General features: G+C 32.1%; 1 protein-coding gene across 6 annotated transcripts in view; it reads left to right on the forward strand.

The window, feature by feature from the left end:
* LOC127718241 (fibropellin-3-like) overlaps window positions 1-22,106 on the forward strand; it is a 231,423-nt gene that overhangs the window by 22,747 nt on the left and 186,570 nt on the right. For 2 of the 6 annotated variants that reach the window (XM_052224235.1, XM_052224238.1), the window contains exon 5: window positions 649-768. The exons of 3 other annotated variants lie outside the window; for them this stretch is intronic. In XM_052224235.1, coding sequence (XP_052080195.1) covers window positions 649-768 — 120 coding nt within the window. Of the gene's footprint in view, window positions 1-648; window positions 769-4,818; window positions 6,187-22,106 lie in introns of those variants that run through there. One more of the 6 variants, XM_052224234.1, reaches the window with a different exon arrangement.

The following is a 22,106-nucleotide window of genomic DNA, read 5'->3' on the forward strand; positions in this document are numbered from 1 at the left end:
TGTTAACTCTTTTCAGTACAACCTCCTCCCCTTTTTATGCATTGCTAGGCATCAAGAAGTAAAAACATCGCCTTACTTGCTCTATTTTTACCATTGTTGACAGTTACGCCCCTTTTCCCCTTGAACCCTGGTCCCTGGATCTACTTCTTGAATCGCAATGTAAACTTTTAATAACCTTATAAAACTACAAAAAAAACAGAAGTATTCCATTCTTGCAATCGCATTTTAATTCAATATGAAACACGTAATTGTTTTCAGCTGACTTGATGGAATCAATATGAAACCACGTGATTGTTTTCTGCTGATATGATGGAATCAATATGAAACACGTGATTGTTTTCTGCTGATATGATGGAATCAATATAAAGCACGTGATTGTTTTCTGCTGATATGATGGAATCAATATAAAAACGTGATTGTTTTCTGCTGATATGATGGAATCAATATGAAACACGTGATTGTTTTCTGCTGATATGATAGAATCAATATAAAACACGTGATTGTTTTCTGATGATATGATGGAATCAGTATGAAAGACGTGATTGTTTTCTGCTGACTTGATGGAATCAATATAAAACAGGTGATTGTTTGCTGTTGATGTGATGGAATCAATATGAAGCATCCATGTAATGTTATTATTATTTGTAGGTGACCCATGTTATGGAGTTTCTTCGTGTAACAATGGCTATTGTGTTGTGCAGGGATCCACATATATATGTCAATGTTATTTTTGCTGGGATAACAATAATTGGCAATCGTTATGCACCTGTAAGTATTTTATGCAACGCTAGACTATAGTAGAGGGCCTATCATGTTTTCTCGTCTGTGTGTTCGTCTGTCTAATCCGCCTGTAATGTGTAAAGTTTTGTTGAGGTAGATAGGTTGTCTAAATTATAATCCATAGATTTTTTTTTAATAATTTGTCAAAATGTAGTTTATATAATGCTTTTTTCAAAAGTATAATAAAAAGTATGGGTCATCAGGCTTTTTTCACGCTACAGGTTGAGCAAAATTGTCATATTTTGTATAGATTATGCATGGAAAACCCAACTTTGTGTGATATAAAGAAAACTACACCATAGAATTTTAAGAAAGACTATGAGAAGATAGCTCTAATCATATGCTTTTATAATATAAGAAATACAAAAATGGGGTCATCGGACACGTTTTCGGGCTACATTATAAAATAGGTAAATTCACAACACATTCTATTATAAAAGTTACTTTATCTGAGTTATCTCCCCTTATAAGGCAAGGTTGAAAAAAATAATCAAACAAAAATACAGTCGTAAAATATGATGAAACACATAATTTTCCAAATTAACATGAAAAGTCTTACACATGAATAACATGCTACTATGGTCTAAATTTGCACATTTCATTAAAGATCTAGACCAATTGTTATCTGCTGTTTCTAGATCCAAGATGGAGGAAGACATCCCAGCTATCTTAATGCGCATTTTTGTCGAGCCAGCGACTAATGTCACAGAAAGCTCGACTTAGGGATAGTGTTCCGGCGGCCACGGCGGCATTAAGTAACTACTTAAAAGCTTAATATTTCAGAAGGTAGAAGACCTGGATGCTTCATACTCTGTATATAGATGCCTTATGTTATGAAGTTTCCGTCTGTCATATGTCCTTTGTCCTTGACCTCATTTTCATGGTTCAGTGACTACTTGAATAAAAGTTAAAATTGTTTGTAATGTTAATTTCTCTCTTAATATGAGTAATAGGATAACTATATTTGGTATGTGCATACCTTGCACGGTCCTCATGCCTGTCAGACAGTTTTCACTTGACCTCGACCTCATTTCATGGATCAGTGAACAAGGTTAAGTTTTCGTGGTCAAGTCCATATCTCAGATACTATAAGCAATAGGTCGACTATATTTGGTGTGTGGAATGATTGTAAGGTGTACATGTCCAACTGGTAGGTGTCATCTCACCTTGACCTCATTTTCACGGTTCAGTGGTTAAAGTTCATTTTTTGTGTTTTGGTGTGTTTTTCTAATACTGTATGCAATAGGTCAGCTATATTCGGTTTATATTTTACTATGTACATGTTAGTCTGGCAGGTTTTATTTGACCTTGACCTCATTTTCATGGTTCATTGCTCAATGATAAGCTTTTGTGTTTTGATCTGTTTTTCTTAAACTATTAGCAATAGGTCAACTATATTTGGTTTATGGAATGATTGTTAGGATTATTTGTCTGTCTGGCAGGTATCATTTGACCTTGACTTCATTTTCATGGTCATTCATTGGTCAATGTTAAGTTTTACTGGTTTGGTCTGTTTTTGTATACTATAAGCAATAAGTCAACTATATTAATGTATGGAATGATTGTAAGGTGTACATGTATTTCTGGCTCGGTTTATCTAACCTTGACCTCATTTTCTTGGACCATGTTAAGTTAATGTGATACTTGTAGTAAAACTTTATATATATAGGACTATCAATATAAAATCAATGGTAGTAAAGCAGGCGAGACATTTCCGCGTGTCCACTCTTATTCAAAAATATATAGGGTTTTGATCAACATTTAGCAGTTCACTGAACATGGAAAAAGTGGGTTGAAGCATTGTGTATTAATAAATAGGATGTTATATTCCGGACACTAAATATCAGTTGTGATGTCACCATGACGTCATACACATTTTGAATTAATTTGACGTTTTAAACCTCAACTATTAATAACACCTAGTGGTCTAAGAAGTCGAGCTGTTTTTGACATTTCCATATAACCAATCTTTTCTTTTTGTATTTTGTGTAAAATTTAAGTAAATAATGGTAGAATGTGCTGAATGTAAGTTGTGTAAATGAGATATCATGATAATATAAAGGACTGTATGTTTTTCATAATAGATTGTAGAATATTGTGGATCATAATATGTGAAATAAATTTTATTCAAGAAGAAAAAAGTAGTCGAACTACTATATTACTGGCCTGTCAACACTGAGGTTGTGAGTTCGACACCCGCAAGTTGCAGGTGCGCTCGACTCAATTCTTAATTGACTAGGATTGTCAGTTTTCCTACCGAAGGTCGATGGTTCTCTCCAGGCACTCCGCTTCCTCCACCAATTAAACTGACCGCCATGAAATAGCACAATAGTGCTGAAAGTGGCGTTAAACACCAATCAATCAATCAATCAATCAATCAATCAATCAATCAATCAATCAATCAATTTAAAAGTGTTGCTTTAGCTCTGTGTGTTTGTTTGAGCGGCAGTGTAACTCATAGCTGTGTCCACCTTATCTTTTTTCCAGTTGTAACAAGCATTATTTGACCCTGCTTTTTCAAATTTTGTGCCGTTTTTTCTCTTGTTTGACTTGTTTAAGTTAGTGCTCATCTAATTTAGTTGGTTGCTGTACTGTACAGGTTCTTTTATTGTGAGTTTTACCTTTACGACATATGAATTGAACTGTTTCATATTTTTCATGTCGGGGCCTTTTATAGCCGACTGTACGCCATGTTTTTTTCTCATTGTTGAAAGCCGTACGGTTGCCTATAATTGATCACATCCACTTCATTTGAACTTTGGTGGATAGTTGTCTCATTGGCAATCATACCACATCTCCTTATTTCTATATATATGGTCTCGAATGGCTGAAGATGAGGTTTATGGGCAAGTAAAACTGGTTATACCCCACAACATTTTTTACCCGTAATAAGTCAGGTTTCCTGGTCCACGGGTTGTTAGTTGTTGTTTGTATTTGTACGTCATTTGTCGTGTGTTGGTGTGGTCTGATGTACTATACACTATTTTTGGTAAATTTAATGTATTGGGGACAACCAACTGTCTAATTTTCTTGTGTGGGATTGGGGAGGGAGGCAGGATGATTTTGAAAATTAATATCCTTGCCTGGTAAGAGCTGAAAATAGATAACTTTGCCCAAGATGAACATGAATATTCTGTAACACAAAATGCAGGAAATAACAGTGTACAAAAGTGTTAATAAATTTTCTTAGCGATAGTTGAAAATGAACAGTCAATCCGCAAAAAAACCTACTGCCCCCAACCGCAGAATATCAAATGGTCATATCCTTACACATTTGTGGCAGGCGTTTTATTTGTATAATATCATTTTTTTAAAGATTTTATCCAAACTAATTCACTCATAGCTTTAACTTATTTTATATTTGCAAATGATTACAGTCTCATATCCTTAAGTAATTTTTGCAGTTGTGTATAATATGTAGATGTGCATATTATATTTTGGTGAAATTCGGCTCATCAATTTGGGGGGATCCGGAGGGGGGGAGGGGGGTTAAATAATCACAAATTTTGAGAAATGTCTTCTCATAATAGGCTTTTAACAAAAACTAATATATACTAGGTGTATTAAGTTATTTTAAAGTGTTGAAAAATAAACATAAAATTAGTAAAAACTTATTTTATTTTAAAAAATCACAAATTTTGAGAAGCTTCTTCCTGTTGTAGGTTGTCATCAAAATTTGATATTTGATACAGCTACCACGAGACCAAGGTGGTTCAAAGACATTCAGTGGTTGTTGTTTGTTGCTGTATATCATATATCATATATCATATATGAGTTTCGTTTATTATTTTGTACATAAGTCAAGCCGTTTGTTTTCTCGTTTGAATTGTTTTACATTTGTCATTTTGAGGCCTTTTATAGCTGACTATGCGGTATGGGTTTAGCTCATTGTTGAAGGCCTTACGGTGACATATAGTTGTTAAGTTGTATGTCATTTGGTCTCTGGTGAAGCGTTGTCTCATTGGCAATTATATCACATCTTATTATTATTATAAATAAATTGTATACATCATTCTTGTCAATCATTATACTTTACAGACTATACGTGTTGATAGGATGTTGGCATACCACGTAACTTTTCTGGAGATCAATGGACCAATCTGAATTTGTTTTTGATCATTGTTACGTTTCTGTTTTGAACAATTTGATTAGTTTAGACGTCCTTAACGACGCACTGAGAATGCACAACCTAATTTACGAGGATGGAACATACATTTCTAAATTGGTCCATGCCAGATAAAGCAGACAACAGAAATGAAAATAAATAACTGATGTTTTTTGAACATTTTTATTATTTATATTTACTTTTATTATATTGTTATTAAATTGTCATAGCTATGTATTTTGTAATACTTTATAATAGTAACAACATATATATTTTCCGCAAGTTTATTGTTTTCTGTTTGGTATTAAATTAATAATTAAGATCCATTTTGTTACATCTTGTGATACGTTTATTTGGCAATCGCCATGGCAGTCAAGCATGGTTTAAGAACATCAGTTGTTCGACCTGTTAGTTAAATGCGTTTTGTTAAAATACAAAAAATGTATACTTTTTCACTTTTTTGGTCTTTTGGAAAATGTTGTTTGTGCTGTATTTAGACCCCTCTATCAAGAAATTTGTTTTGCATGCACACGAATAAAAAATGAGGTTTTTATCCAACGCAATCATAGGTTTGAACGTTGTTTTCAATTTAGACTTGTTTATATTTTTTCGTTTGGGCTTGTATTATATTTTCCTTCGGGTTTATATGATCTGTTCATCCTATTTGGACTCTTCAAAATTCAAGAGTCTATCCTAAATTGAGGTAAATTATATGGCCTTCCAAATACTGTTTAGATTCCTAACATCACTGAAGAGACATTAATTGTCGAAATCCGGATATGGTGTACAAATTTTTGCACCTCGTGTTTGCGGTATACCATCTTTTCCGTAAGTTTATTGTTTTCTATTTGGTATTAAATTAATAATTAAGATCCATTTTGTTACATCTTGTGATACGTTTATTTGGCAATCGCCATGGCAGTCAGCAGGGTTTAAGAACATCAGTTGTTTGACCTGTTAGTCATATGCGTTTTGTTTAAATATACTTTTTCACTTTTTTGGTCTTTGGGAAAATGTTGTTTGCGCTGTATTTAGACCCCTCTACCAAGAAATTTGTTTTGCATGCACACGTATAAAAATTGCGGTTTTTACATCGCGATGACCGTGAGGTCATTTCGATGTATTGCTATCGCCTAAATTTCCATTATGCAAATTAGTTTTGGGTTTTCAACCGATCTATAAAAATTATAGATCCGCGGTCATTATCTAGTGCAAAATAACATTACTTATCGCTTGTTTCAAATTCATTTTTTCAATGGATACTCCTATAAATATTTTTATTAAAACACAAATTAATAATATGAAAATGTGTTGTCGTTAGTTATATATATAAAAGTAAAAAATCATTGATGATATCTATGCACACGTACCGAAAAATTGTGTTAAAGCTTACGTAAGAATATCTCAAGAACGTTTTGCGACACTCCCGGCAAGGGCCGATAACTCTGTTATTGTTTTGCGGGAAAATATGAATGGCTTCTCATATCCAATCTTTTAGAAAAATCGATTTTTTTACAGAAGAGTGTCCACCATGCACTTGCACTGCACTATAATTAGAATAGTAGAATAGAATGATATACAAATAGATGAAAATTATATATACATGCAACCGTAATATTAATATAATATATAACAACAAACCAGTGTATACTCTGGGACTATTATTATATTAGTATAATAGTCCCAGGTATACTGATTTGTATCACTACAATATAATAGTTATTACGGTGCGGTTGAATTTCCTGTCATTTATTCATCATCCATGCACGAACTTGTATCAGAAAAAAAATATATCTCTGTAAATTAACCTCGGTTTCAGGTAGAGAGATGTGATCTATTTCTGTGACATGTGCTTTTGATTATCCACAAGAACCTGCGGTCATCCGATGTTCAGTACTTCAGTACTTTGATTATCCAATGCAATCATAGGTTTGGACGTTGTTTACAATTTAGACTTATATTAGCCAATTGCAATTTGCTAAAATATACTTTTCACTTTTTGGTCTTTTGGAAAATGTTGTTTGTGCTGTATTTAGACCTCTCTACCAAGGAATTTGTTTACATGCACACGTATAAAAATTGCGGTTTTTATCCAACGCAATCATAGGTTTGAACGTTGTTTTCAATTAAGACTTGTATATATATATATATATATATATATATATATATATATATATATATATATATATATATATATATATATTTTGTTACATCTTGTGATCCGTTTATTTGGCAATCGCCAATGGCAGTCAGCAGGGTTTAAGAACATCAGTTGTTCGACCTGCTAGTCAAATGCGTTTTGTTAAAATATACTTTTTCACATTTTTTGGTCTTTTGGGAAATGTTGTTTGTGCTGTATTTAGACCCCTCTACCAAGAGATTTGTTTTGCATGCACACGTATAAAAATTACGGTTTTTATCCAACGCAATCATAGGTTTGAACGTTGTTTTCAATTTAGACTTTTTATATATATATATATATATATATATATTCTACTATATTATACCCGTGTTGTAGCTATCCTGGTCCATAGGTTCAACTGATTGGAGAAACATCATCAAGTTAAATTCGGTGTCCGAACAGAAAGACAAGATAAAAAAAAACATTTGTGTTTAGAATTTCCCTATAAGCCTCATATTAGGTCTCGAATTGACTATCGAAATTTAATATTTGCTTTCTTGTAGTGAATATTGATAAAGTATCAGGTCTGTCCAATGTACTAGTGCTAAAATACACAAGGTAAAACAAATTACCACAATAGAAAATATACCTTACCTATCAACTTTATTTCGCTTCAAGACGAAACACTAATGACACACACAATCTGAGGGTCTCGGTGGCCTAGTAGTCTAAGTGGTCCAACTACTGGATCACTAGCCTGTCAACACTGTGGTTTTGATTTCGATCCACGCACGTGGCAGGTATTCTCGATTCCAATCTAAATTGACTAGGATTGTTAGTTTTCCTGCCGAAGGTCTACCAATAAAACTGACCGCCACGAAAAAGCCAATAGTGCTGAAAGTGGCGTTAAACACCAATCAATCAATCAATCAATCAATCAAACACAGATATTCAGGTTTTTTTTGTCTGCCCCTAAAGTTGCACCTTTCTTCGACAAGGCTGATCAGATTTTGACATGTTTCATGTACCCTTCGCTTTTCAACTGAATCGGTAAAAAGGGGAAGATCTAAACATCTGCTTTCATCCCATCAAATATGAGGGTGTGGATAGGGTTTACAGAATAGACAATAATGGGCACAATGTGCAGAATAAAGCGCAAGAAAAATAAAGAATAGAGAAAAATAGGTTAAAAAAATGAAGAATAGAGAATAACAAGTAAAATTCATAAAGAATAGCGAAAAATGGCATAAAAAAGTTAAGAATACAGAAATGATGAAAAAACCGATCCACACCCTCATATATTCAAGTGAGGCTGTACAATGTGGTCTTATGTAAGATCTTTATCTTGTTTTGTTATTTGTAGAATTTAGCGTTGATGGCATAGCTTTAATAGTTTCTGTTTCAAATGTTAACATCTTTTTTTTTACATCTTGGGACATTTTAGACTTGACATTGTATATGAACGTCTCTATAACTATAATTTGAAAGAAAAAAAAAAAACGGATTTTAAGATAATTTTCGATTGAGTAAGCGATTTTTTTAAAAACTTTTGTCCACATGTTGAGGTAAACGTGCACTATAAGTCCTTCAAAATCAAGCAAATTCAACTTGTTATGCTGAACGATAGACTTTAGAAAAAAAATGTTTGGGAACAATTATAAAATATTATATTTTATTTCATTAAGCCTTGCATTATTCATTAGCAGGATCTAGTAAAGATCTCTTCTTAGACTTAGGTTTGATCCCTGGCAAGCTCGAGATCAATCCAAACTGGGACTATTACACTAACCCTTATTAATATACAAGTCCTAGATTGAAAGAGTTGAAAATTGGTATTTACTGCTTGTAGAAGGTAAAGGCATTTAGGGAAAAAAACAAAGAAGGGTTGGACCAAAATAAGCATAATGTTTGGTGTTGGAACACGTAGTCCAGCAAAATTTAGAAAACATGCCCATTCTGGGGTCCCTGGGCATATGAATTAAACCCACTTTCTCCGACTAAGAGTACGACTCGACAAAAGGTGCAAGCATTAAGTGATGAGAAAGTGCTACGTTCCTGTATGAGATAGACTCATCCATTTCGTATGGAAGGCTCTTTTGTAGACGGTGTTGAGACTAATTATTACTACCGTGCCTCCCTCTCTGTGTATTTGCAGTTTGTTCCAATTTTATGTCCATTTCAGCTCCTCTTTTCATTTCATATCATCCATTTCATGTTCATCGTTTTGGCATAACCATTCTGGTCTGCAGAGGCATAAACACCAAGAATCAAGTGACGAAATAATCAAACTGTTAAATAAATGTTGACCTTGGGGTATAAAATCATATATGAAGTTCAACAACCAATAATAAGTGCGGAACGGTTTGATTTCATTTCAGTAGGTATATTACTTTGAATTTGCTTCCAGTAATTATTATATAAAGTAATTAAGTAAGTGATTTGTTTATTATAGTGACTTGTGAACATGTATCAACAAAACTAACACAATTACAAAGTGTGTGTAGTCAATGTTGCACCCTGTCCGTTAGACATCATTCAGATGGTACATAACACTACAGGGAGATAACTCTGTAAAAATCGGCTAAACGTTTTAATCAGGTTCTATTGTTAAGGAAATATTAAGCTTCTCAATGATCAAAAATAAGCGTTTGTCAAACTGCTATATATCCAATGAAATTTTTCCGATAAAGTATGTGGTTCAAGCTTTTTGAAATTTTTATATTTTTGTCAAAGGGTCAAAGTAAACATTTTGCAAAATTTTATGAAAATTAAACGAGCCAAATTAATTTTATTCAAGGTGTTTGGTACCACCTTAAGAATTTTTTTTTATGTTACCTACCCATGCCTTGTAGGGTTGGGTAGGGAGGTAGGAATTTTTATTTTTTTTTTACCAACAACATGAGTTACATGTTTTAGACAAGAAAACTACGTTAGTGCAGGAAAACAAATTTAAAAAAAATAATTTTGAAACAATTTGTGTCATTATTTTTTTCTGGTAGGCTACTTTTCAGGTGGGTAGTTAGGCAACATCAAATAATTTATATTTTATTTTTGGCCTAAGTCACCTATTTGACAAATTAAGTAAGTTGATACAGTATCAAATATATAAGTGGATAATATTGTTTTGTGCTTTATTATGTGTTTTGTTATCTTTCTAACTCCGAAACAGCGTCAACGTAGCGAAGCAAGGAAGACATAACCACTGTTTCGGAGTTTTCTTATTTATCATACCGATATTTTAGAGTTGAGTGCTTTCCTATATACTTGTATCTATTGTATGCTCTTTAAATAAGATCTATAATCTACTGATCAAGTTTTAAAAAGAATGAAGAGAGTTGAGATATCAAAAAGCTGATTCAACCCCGCCACATTTACTTGCGCATGTCTAAAGTCATGAACCTTGTTAGTAGTCGTTGTATATTATTTCTGTTGAATGTTTTGTTATTTAGAGAATTAAGTGTTGATGTTAAAGTTTTGATTGTTCCTGTAAATATTTCCTTAGCTTTAATGAGCCTCCTCATGGGGATTTTGATTATGTGATTACTCGGCCGTTTTTATAGTGATTATTTGATTACCTAACCAAATATTTCATGATTATTCTAGGACTGTATTTTTGATTATTTGATTATCTTGTTTAAAAAAATAATTAATGATTATGTGATTATATTTGCAAAAAAATTGTGATTATGTGATTACTTGGACACCCTTAAGAGGGGCCTCTTTAATTTAAAGTTTGACATATTGTTTAGACACCAGTTCTGTATATTGTTGAATGCTGTATGTTCCTCTATAGACATGATCTATATCTTTTGTTGGTCTTTGTTGCTAAGTTGTTGTTTTATTGTCGTATACCTACATCTCATTTTTTGAGGGGTGTTTTCCTATCTTTAAAAATTATGCTTATTCTGTAAAATTATATATATGATTTATTTATTCTGTATGGTGTTTATTTCTGTAGTGACTGTCACAGTGGCGGATCCAGGGGGAGGGGGGGGGGGTGGGGGTTAGGCCCCCCCTTTTTTACCATTAATGCTTTTTAATGGGGACATATGGTTGGACCCCCCTTTATCCTGGGTCGGAACACCCTTTTAAAAATAGCTGGATCCGCCTCTGAGTCAGAATTGTATAGCCTAATTCTTTTATTTTCCATGATTATTTTTTATACTTTTACATTCCATTATTCACTATTCCTTACCTTCTTTGCCCATTTTTGTCTATCATTGTCTATTCACAATATTATTGGGTCATTATTCTCTATTCTTTAAACCCTATTAAGACTCTCCCAAAGTTTATCTAATTTAGTTCCTACACTATCTCATGGCCTAATTTCTTATACTTCCGTCATTTGTTTGAAATTTCTATAGGGAGACTACAAAAACGCTTAGTTCAACAACGAGCGATTGTGCATTGAAGACTGCGGAACATAGTCAGAATCGGTCGTACGAATATTGGCGGGCTTAACATGTAATTGTGTCTTCCAAACAAAAATTCATTTTCAGGTGTAAAACGTAAAAAGTTAATATATTGTAGATGCGAAATGGAAAGTAAGCAAACATAGATAAACAGAAAAAAAAAAACAACGTATATAAATCCTAAAAAAATATCAAGTCTTATTATAATTAATTGGATCCTTTTCAAAAACAGTCACTAAAACTGGGGATAGGAGACATTCAAGTTTCAGTTGTAATTTTAATTGTACTATTGTGGTCTTTGTCGACTGTGCGTGTAATTTCTGTTTATGCAACATTGTATTTGTTTTAATATGTATGTATATGTAATGAATCTATTTGCTGGTGTAATTTGTGCTTAATAAACATCAAGAAATTTCTATTTTATTCTTACCGAATGTTTGTGCATTATTCGGCATGTTTAATTTCAAAGTTATATATGTTACTGAAAATTGTAGCTACACTATCCGCTGAAAGAAACACAGTTTCTTAATGACCTTAATTATAGGCTCCATCTTTTCAGTAAATGCTGTTCTTCTCTGTCCTTTATTTTTTTGACATTTTTACCTATTGTGTCTGTTTGTTTTGTTCACGCATCGTTGTCAATATAATGGAATTTGATGCGCCTGTCATACAAGTGAGAGGTTTAGCTAGCTATAAAACCAGGTTCAATCCACCTTTTTCTACATAAGAAAATGTCTGTACCAAGTCAGGAATATGACAGTTGTTATCCATTCGTCTGATGTGTTTGAGCTTTTGATTTTGCCATTTGATTAGGGACTTTCTTTTTTGGATTATCTTCGGAGTTCAGTATTTTTTGTGATTTTACTTTTTTTTTATTAGAATATACTATAAATATAATTGTCGAACAGTATTTTCGCATATGAGATGTTATTTGTTTCGATGTATCGATAGGATGGAGATGATGAGCGTATTCCCCATATTTTCTTTTCTTTATATAGAAACTTGTCTATTGTTGATGATCGAAATGTTTACACAATTTCCCAAATGAAGTGTATGACTCCATACAAGTATTATCCAGGATTATCAGAAGTAATAAATATGCAACATGCGGTGAGAAAGTGCCACGTTCCTGGATAAAAGAGATTTTCCAGGGTGCTGAGGGTAAATTTTTCAAAACCTGTCTTAAATGCTAACTATATGTGGTTTCCTGTACCAGCTTTTTTTTTTTTCTCTTTTTATGTTCAATCTAATCCCTCCTTTCATTTCATACTTATTTTTAAATCATCCGTTTGATGTTGTTTGGTTTGATATAGCCTTTTAGAGCTGCTGCCAATGGAGCAAAAACACCTACAAGCAATGAATGAAATAAACACTTTTATCAGTTTGTCTTAAGGCAGGAACCTCGTCAGTAGATGTCACTGTATGCCATATCTTGATGATTATGGTTATTTGGACAATTGGATGTTGTTTGTGAGCACGCGCACATACCCCACGCCCCACATTTGTCACTGGGCAAACAAAATCTCACTAGATTCCTAAGTTCAAAGACTCAACTCCTACAAAAGTCAACTGATAAAAATGTCTAGTGGTTATGCACATCTACTCATTATGTCCTCATTAAGGACAAAGTTTCATGAAATTCTGATGTGTGGTTTCAGGGGAGTTGTGCTGGCAAACTTTTGCAGTAGTATATTAACATAAAAATTCAAAGTTCAAAGGGGCATTACTCCAAGAAAAAATATTGAATCATAAATTTATGTACTTATTATCTACAAAGTTTCATGAAATTTTGTTGTGTGGTTTCAGAGGAGTTGTGTCGATAAACTGTTGCAGTAGTATACCATGGCCAAAACTCTAAGTTCAAATGGGCATAAATCCTAGAAAAATAAACTGTTGACATAGAGATATGTCTCCCCTGTCGGCATAACATTCAGAAAAAGATTATCTAATGGACAACAACATTGCTGATTAGTTCAGTCGCTGGACCATGATCTAGTGTGCAGGGCCTGCAAATGGTCGACAAGCTGATTTGTACAGACAGTAATGTTACTTTATAGACAATATTGTGGTATATTGTAAGTAGTTCCCATCAATCTAACTTAAGAAGAAAACTTAACATTTAAAATTGCTAATTAATTCAAAGTCACTGGACCATTACCTAAGGGGCAGGGCCTCAATATAGTCGTCAAACTGATATGTACTGATATTAATGTAACTTATACAAAATATCATTAATATATCACAAGTAGTTCCTATTAAACTGACTTAAGCAGAAAACTTAACATTAAAAATTGCTTATTTATTGAAAGCGGCTGGACCATGACATAGAGGGCAGGGCTCGAAATAGTAGTCAAACTGATATGAACTGATAGTAATGCAACTTCATACAAAATAGTATTGATCTATCACAAGTAGATCCTATCAAACTAACTTAAGCAGAAAAATTAACATGATTAAACATTGCTAATTGATTTGAAGCAGAAAATTTAACATTGCAAATTGCTAATTAATTCAAAGTCACTGAAGCAAGTGCTAGGGACAGAGCCTCAAAATAGGCGTCAAACTGATATGTACTGATAGTAATGGGACTTCATACAAAACATCATTTATCTATTACAAATAGATCCTATCAAACTGACTTAAGCAGAAAAACTTAACATTGAAAATTGCAAATTCATTCAAAGTCACTGGACCATGACATAGGGGCGGGGCCTCAAAATAGTCGTCTAACTGATATGTACGGATGAGTAATGCAACTTTATATTACATTTGATGACATTGAGAAAGTGCTAGGGGACAGGGCCTTCGAAAAGGCGTCACACTGATATGTACTGATAGTGATGGGACTTCATACAAAAAATCATTGATCTACCACAAATAGTTCATATCAAACTAACTTAAGCAGAAAATTTAACATTGCAAATTGCTAATTAATTAAAGTCACTAGAGCAAGTGCTAGGGACAGGGCCTCAAAATAGGCGTCAAACTGATATGTACTGATAGTAATGGGACTTTAAATTCATACAAAATATCATTGATCTATTACAAGTAGTTCTTATCAAACTGACCTAAGCAGAAAACTAAACATTGAAAATTGCTAATTAATTCAAAGTCACTGGAGAAAGTGCTAGGGGACAGGGCCTCAAAATAGGCGCCAATCTGATATGTACTGATAGTAAATGGACTTCATACAAAAAATCATTGATCTATTACAAGTAGATCCTATCAAACTAACATAAGCAGAAAACTTAACATTGATATTTGCTAATTCATTCAAAGTCATTGGACCATTACCTAGGGGGCGGAGCCTCAAAATAGTCGTCAAACGGATATGTACTGATGAGTAATGCAACTTTATATTACATTTGATGACATTTAGCAAGTGATAGGGGGCAGGGCCTCAAAATAGGCGTCAAACTGATATGTACTGATAGTAATGGGACTTCATTCAAAATATCATTGACCTATTACAAGTACTAGTAGATCCTATCAAACTAACTTAAGCAGAAAACTTAACATTGAACATTGATAATTCATTCAAAGTCACTGGACCATGACCTAGGGGGCGGGGCCTCAAAATAGTCGTCAAACTTTCACAAGTAGTTCAATTCAAACTAACCTAAGCAGAAAACTTAACAATTGTTGATGCCGTCGTCGTTTTCGCCAGAAAAGCAACCCCCATGTCTCGCTTTTCGCGACTTTCGTCGCAGGCAAGACAAAAATTGAATCATAATTTCCTGTCGATATGCATATCTACAGAGTATGTATTTATAATCTACAAAGTTTCATGAATGTTTGTTGTGAGGTTTCACAGGAGTTGCGATGACAAGAACGGACGGGTCAAATACATTATATCCTATGCAACTTTGTTGCGTGGGGTATAATTATCAAAACGTTATTTTGTGATGCCAAATCAATAAATATAACATTCAGTTTTTGCCAAAGCGTAGTCAGTTTCTCATCAACTTGTGAATTTTGAATAATTTAATTTTGGATGTAACAAGTCTTCTGATTGGCTAATAGTGTTTTGTCTATCAGCTCATAGACATAATTTTGTGATGTGACCGTGACGTCACCATCGTTTTTTTTTCAAAATTTACTCCTTAAAAATGGAATTTAGAATTAAATTATAAGGAATGACTGTAATATTTTTTCGCGGGTTATTCAGTGTGCACCACATTTTAGATGTTATTTCTTCATAGACAGAAAAAATATTACAGTCATTCCTTAAATGTACATTTGGAAAGTTAAGCTTCTTTTTTATGGCACATATTTTTTTCTGTTTAATTTATTCACAACTTTTAATTTCACAGACTCAGGATGGTTCAGAGATTGAAATATTGCCCTCTAAATGTTTTATGGTTATTTCCTCTTTTGGTAGCTGTGTCATTGATGAATAACCCGTGGCGGATCCAGGCGGAGGGGGGGTCCGGGTGTTGGAACCCCCCTTTTTTTGACGATCAATGCATTTGAATGGGGACATATAACTGGAACCCCCCCCCCCCCCCTTATCCTGGGTTGGGAACCCCCCTTTTAAAAATGGCTGGATCCGCCCCTGATAAACCACGTCTCCTTTTCTTTATATATATATATATACACACAACTATAAATTTGAAAAGATATACTAGTTTATTTAAAACATATAATGACATGAAAATATTAAATACTAACAACGATAGAAAAAGTTTATTAAAACATTGAAGTAAGAATCTGAGCTTCTGTTAATAAATGGAAAGTATGCCCTGATTTTGGATAAATATTTACAATTGGGGTAAAAAACAAAACAAAACATATTTTTAGTCCTTTAAAATGTTGTATGGTAATTAACATAATAAAATTTAACCTCAAACTTTTCCATAAACAAATTAAACTTTCTTTTTCATTTTTTTCTACTAGCCTTGCTTATTACTCTCATAGCAAATTAAGCAATGGGGATGATTTTCACAGATTTCCAGTGATTTATGAAATATTTGTTTTATTTTGATTCCCTTACTATGATGAAAACCTATGATCAGGTGACATTTCCAAAGTTGCACATCAATATTAACAGAATTTCAATAGTTGTACATAAATATTAACAGTATTTTCATGGTTCATATCAATATTAACTGTATGTTCATGGTTGAACATCAATATTAACAGTATGTCCATGGTTGCACATCAGTATTAACAGTCTGTCCATGGTTGTATATCAATATTAACAGAATTTCAATGGTTGCACATCAATATTTACAGTATGTCCAAGGTTGCACATCAATATCAACAGTATGTCCATGGTTGAACATCAATATTAACAGTATGCCCATGGTTGCACATCAATATTAACAGTCTGTCCATGGTTGTATATCAATATTAACAGTATTTTGATGGTTGTACACCAGTATCAACAGTATTTCTATGGTTGCACATCAATATTAAAAGTATTTAAATTGGTGCACATCAATATTAACAGTATTTCAATGTTCGCACACCAATATTAACAGTATCTCCACAATTGAGCATCACTATCAACAGTATTTATCTATATTAATAGTATTTTCATTGCTGCACATCAATATTAACATAATTTTAATGGATGTACATCAATATTACCTGTATGTTCATGGTTGCACATCAATATTAACAGTATGTCCATGGTTGAACATCAATATGAACAGTATTTCCATGATTGCACATCACGATTAACAGTATTTCCATGGTTGTATTTCGATATTAACAGAACTTCATTGATAAAACATCAATATTAACAGTAAGTACGTGATGGCACATCAATATTAACAGTATATCTATGGTTGAACACCAATATAAACAGTCTGTCGATGGTTGCACATCATTATTAACAGTATTTCCATGGTTGCACATCAATATCAACAGAATTGTCATGGTTGCACATCAATATGAACAGTATTTCCATGTTTGCGCATCAATAATAACAGTATTTATTTATATTAAAAGTTTTTCCATGGTTGCGCATCGATATTAACAGTATTTGCATGGTTGCACATCAATAATATCAGTATTTCCATAGTTGCACATCAATTTAAGCAGTATTTGCATGGTCGCACATCAATATAGATAGTATTTCAATAGTTTAAAACATTACAAAAGAGGCGTGGCTTGTGAAACAGCTGTATTTACAAAGTGCAACCTACAAACAGCATTTATCAATATAAACAGTATGTCAATAAATTGCACATCATTATTAACAGTATTTCCATGGTTGCACATCAATATTAACAGAATTGTCATGGTTGCACATCAATATGAACAGTATTTCCATGTTTGCGCATCAATAATAACAGTATTTATTTATATTAAAAGTTTTTCCATGGTTGCGCATCAAAATTAACAGTATTTGCATGGTTGCACATCAATAATATTAGTATTTCCATAGTTGCACATCAACATAAACAGTATTTGCATGGTTGCATATCAATATATATAGTATTTCAATGGTTTAAAACAAAACAAACCAGACCTGGAAATTCTTATTCATGTTTTTATTTCATTTTTTCATTAAATATGTATCATTAGAAGTGGACTAGGAACTGATAATTCAACTTGGTAGTTAAATTAGCTTCCATGTTAAAGCTTTGAAAACAATATCCAGTATTTTAATCTTAGTTAGCGCATACATGAACATGAAATGCTGTTATTCTCAAAATGCATCATAATTCTTTTACCTTTTGAAGGACTTAATAAAGGCAACAGTAGTATACCGCTATAAAATTGTTGAGTTTTTTGTAGGAAAGGGAGAAAACACTTTCTTGAATTTTATACAGACAAACACAGAGACCTCTATAAACACAGAGACCTCTATAAGTATAAATTATAACTTTTTAAATGTTAACTGACTAGAAAGGTTTACTTTACTGTAAAGACGTATATTTTTCGCACAGTTAAAATTTTGGGTTAACTAGGGCCACCACCAAGTTGCCAGGTTTTCTTTTGTTCTGTATTCCCATGTTACGTTGAAATTTTGTGTTTTATAGGGCCAATCAATGAATTTCCGGATTTTATTTTTGTCTTTTTTTTGCCTGATTTTCATCTGAAGGAAAGATACATCTAGTGCTATGGGATCCTCTTTTTTTTATTTAATGATTTTATATAAGAAGATATTTACAGAAATTATCATGAACCTTTCTCCAAATATTGGAAATTATCTACATCTTTGTTTTGGGATTTTAATCTCCCTTTCGCTTTATAATATGAATGATATGTATCCATGTATGATATTTCTGCATCATATGTCAAAATTGGCTTAATTAGAGAATCGAAGAGAATACAGAATACGTTAACAGGGAAATTTCCCTTAACAGGCAGCATGTGATTATTTGAAAAAAAGAGGTTTTTATAGCTTTTTTTGGCTAATTCCGTCATACTCGAACTAAGATTTCCGTTATTTTTTATTAAGGTGCCAAGCAATTTTCATTCCTTAACATTATCATTTTTTTCATTGTTGAACCTTACTATATATGTAGCCAATTTTGAAGTTCTTTGCCGGATTATAATTTTTTGTTGTTTTTTTTTTTAGTTTTCAAACATAACTGCCATTTTTCACAGTAATTTTTCACAATGTTGACTGCTGTACCCCTATTTTTGACATTTGTACTTATTATATCTATTAGTTTTGTTCACACGTCCTTCTCAATATAATGGAATTTTATGCGACTGTCATACAAGTGAAAGGTTTAGCTAGCTTTAAAACCAGGTTTAATCCACCATTTTAACCATGTAGCAAGTCAGGAATATGACAGTTGTTATCCATTCGTTTGATGTGTTTGCGCTTTTGATTTTGGCCATTTGATTAGGGACTCTCCGTTTTGAATTTTCCTCGGAGTTCGGTATTTTTATGATTTTACTTTTTGATAAGTTATTTAAACTATTCTGAAGACCTTTCAGATAATATGATAAGGTCATCAGCAAACAGACGAATTCCTTTATCAGACACCATTTTTCTGCTGGGTTTTAAATCTTTATTATCATAATGTTCTACTACATCATTTATAGATAAGTTGAAGAGTGTATGACTGATACTGTCTCCTGGTTGTACTCCCTTCTGAAGGGAACCAGAATCTTGAATGTTTATCATCATATTTCAATGATGCATCAGTATGAATGAACTGTTTTTTAATCATTTAAATATATCATTATGCTTTAAAACACCCACTTTAGTTAATTTATAAAGCATTACAATTTCACAAAGTGAATAAAAAGCTGTTTTAAGATCTACAAAACAGATACAAAGTTTTTTTTATTTTTATGAATTTATTCATTAATTAAAGCTATAAGGATAAATAAAGATATCTGCGGTTCATTGATTAACTGTAAATTCAAACTGGGAATAAGTTAATTGTTCCATAGTTTTAGATATTCCTTGATTTAAGATACTGCTAAGTAGTTTGGATATACAGTTGATTAAAAAAAATCATCGGGAATTGCTTGGATTACATTTGCCATCTGATTTATGTACTTAAGTTATGTATGAAGAATTCCATGAAGCTGGATAATATCCTGTTTTTAACACAATATTGAATAATTTAAAATATACGTTGGTAGTTACTGCACTTTTTAATTTAACAATTTCATTGAACACGCTATCTGGACCACTTGTCTTCCCATTTTTTAGGTGTTTTGTATTATACATTTAATTTCAGAGCAAGTAATTGAAGGACATTGTACTTTTTATGTTTTTAAAATTTTGTTCAATCTAGTTTGAAAAATCATTAATTATTTTTGAATCTTTCCTTTATTTGAAAATATGTTATTGTGCTTTCACTGTCCTTTAACATATCTTTTAAATCTTCATCTCCATCGATATTTTTGTTTTCTAGTGATTTTAGTATTTCCCAGTATTCTTGTGGATTTTTGTTTTCATTGAATCTAAATGTTTATCAAAGATTTTCTTTTCATATTCTATACCTTTTTGTTTTGTTATCTTTCTAAAAGATTTGAGTCGACAAAAATGTTTATGTTTCAGTGAACAGTTAAAAGGATTTTGTCTTAATTCTTTACCAACTGCATATATTGACTTTTGATATTCATATCCTTCAATAGCTGACCATTATTGTTTTTTTTATATTTCTTTTAAAGTTTGGTTAATCTCTTACTTGTCTAAGTGTACCAAATCTTTCTGTTAAGCTGTATGAATTTAAATCAAGACTCACTAGCGGCCTGATAAATCCCATTTTGACTTTCTACATATTTTTTTTTCAAAGTTTATAATTTCATTTATCAGATAAAAGATTTTTTATAAATATTTTATATTTTTTTTGAGTTACCATTCCACTTAGAATTTTTCATTAGTTCCCATTTATCCTCTGTAAACAAATATTTTTTTTTCTCACTTTTATTACATTGAAGATATATTTCAATTTGTGCATGATCTGAAAGGTATTTGATTTCATTAGTTTAAAAGTATATTACTGAGGTCAGGAGACTATTACTTACAATAGCATAATCGACTGTACTCATATCACTGAGTGTAAAACATGTAAAATATTCCAATGAATCACAAATGTATCTGCCGTTTAATATACGTAGTTTTGATGATATGCATATAATTCTAAACGATTGTTACCTTATGCATTCAGTTCTTTATCTTCGTTATTTCTTATCAAATATTGATCCACATCATAATTTTGTCGTACTATATCTTGAGAATGTATTTCAAATAAATCTGCGTCATCATTTTCTAAAAAATCTAAATGACTGCTTTCTGGGAGATGAAATCTTCTATTAAAGCAATTTTTTCTATATCATAAATGTATTTATTTCCTTTTCTACTGAATATAGTCATTTTCGTAATGAGTGGAAACTACAGGGGGATAAACAGCACACTAATATAGGTCACATTTAAAGCCAAAGAATTGTTTGTCCAGTTTAAGCCATAGTCTGTTTTGTGAATCAGTACTTTCTTGTAAATGAGAAATCCCTTTGGAATATATTTGTTTGAGAGTATACTAGTATCCCCACTATGTCTTTATGCTTTCTTCTTCTTTCTTCTAATTTTAGAAAAGATATCAAAGTCAGGGATATTATATTCTCAACATTCTCCTTTGAAGGTTTCAAAAACGATATTTATGTCACTTTTGAAACTATTTAAAAAAAATCAACATTTGATTAGTCACAAAGACCATGAATATTCCTTGCAGATACAGAAAGTTGTTCAATCAATGAATTGTGATTCATTATAAATCAAAAGTGAAATGCATGACTGAAAATAAGGTATATAGCTTAGTAATATATCTATAACATCACTATAATCATGTGTCAGTATGGATGTATAAACATATAGTAGTATCATACATTCTGTTTGAAAATCATATGTAGCATTACTATGAAAAGGTCTTTGACTTATATCAGCAAAGACCCATTAAATAAAGGCAACACTAGTATACCGCTACTCAACACTTATTATTAAAAGAGGAATAACTCTATAAAAATTGTTAGCACTCAAGAACTTTGAGAGATAATACTTTGTTACTGAACAACTTTTTTCCTTGCCTTTTCTTTCTTTCTTTTTTTCAGAAGGAGTATAACTACTGTAAAATATAATTTTTTACATTTATCAGAATATTTCAATTTTAGTCCCCAAATAAGCTTACCATTGCTGGTTTTTAACATATCAGAAAAAGGTCTTGTTATAAATATTTTTGTATAAAATAAACTCTTTACTTAGAGCATC

Source organism: Mytilus californianus, unplaced genomic scaffold (genome assembly GCF_021869535.1).
Source record: "Mytilus californianus isolate M0D057914Y unplaced genomic scaffold, xbMytCali1.0.p SCAF_10, whole genome shotgun sequence".
NCBI classification, from domain to species: Eukaryota; Metazoa; Mollusca; class Bivalvia; order Mytilida; family Mytilidae; genus Mytilus; species Mytilus californianus.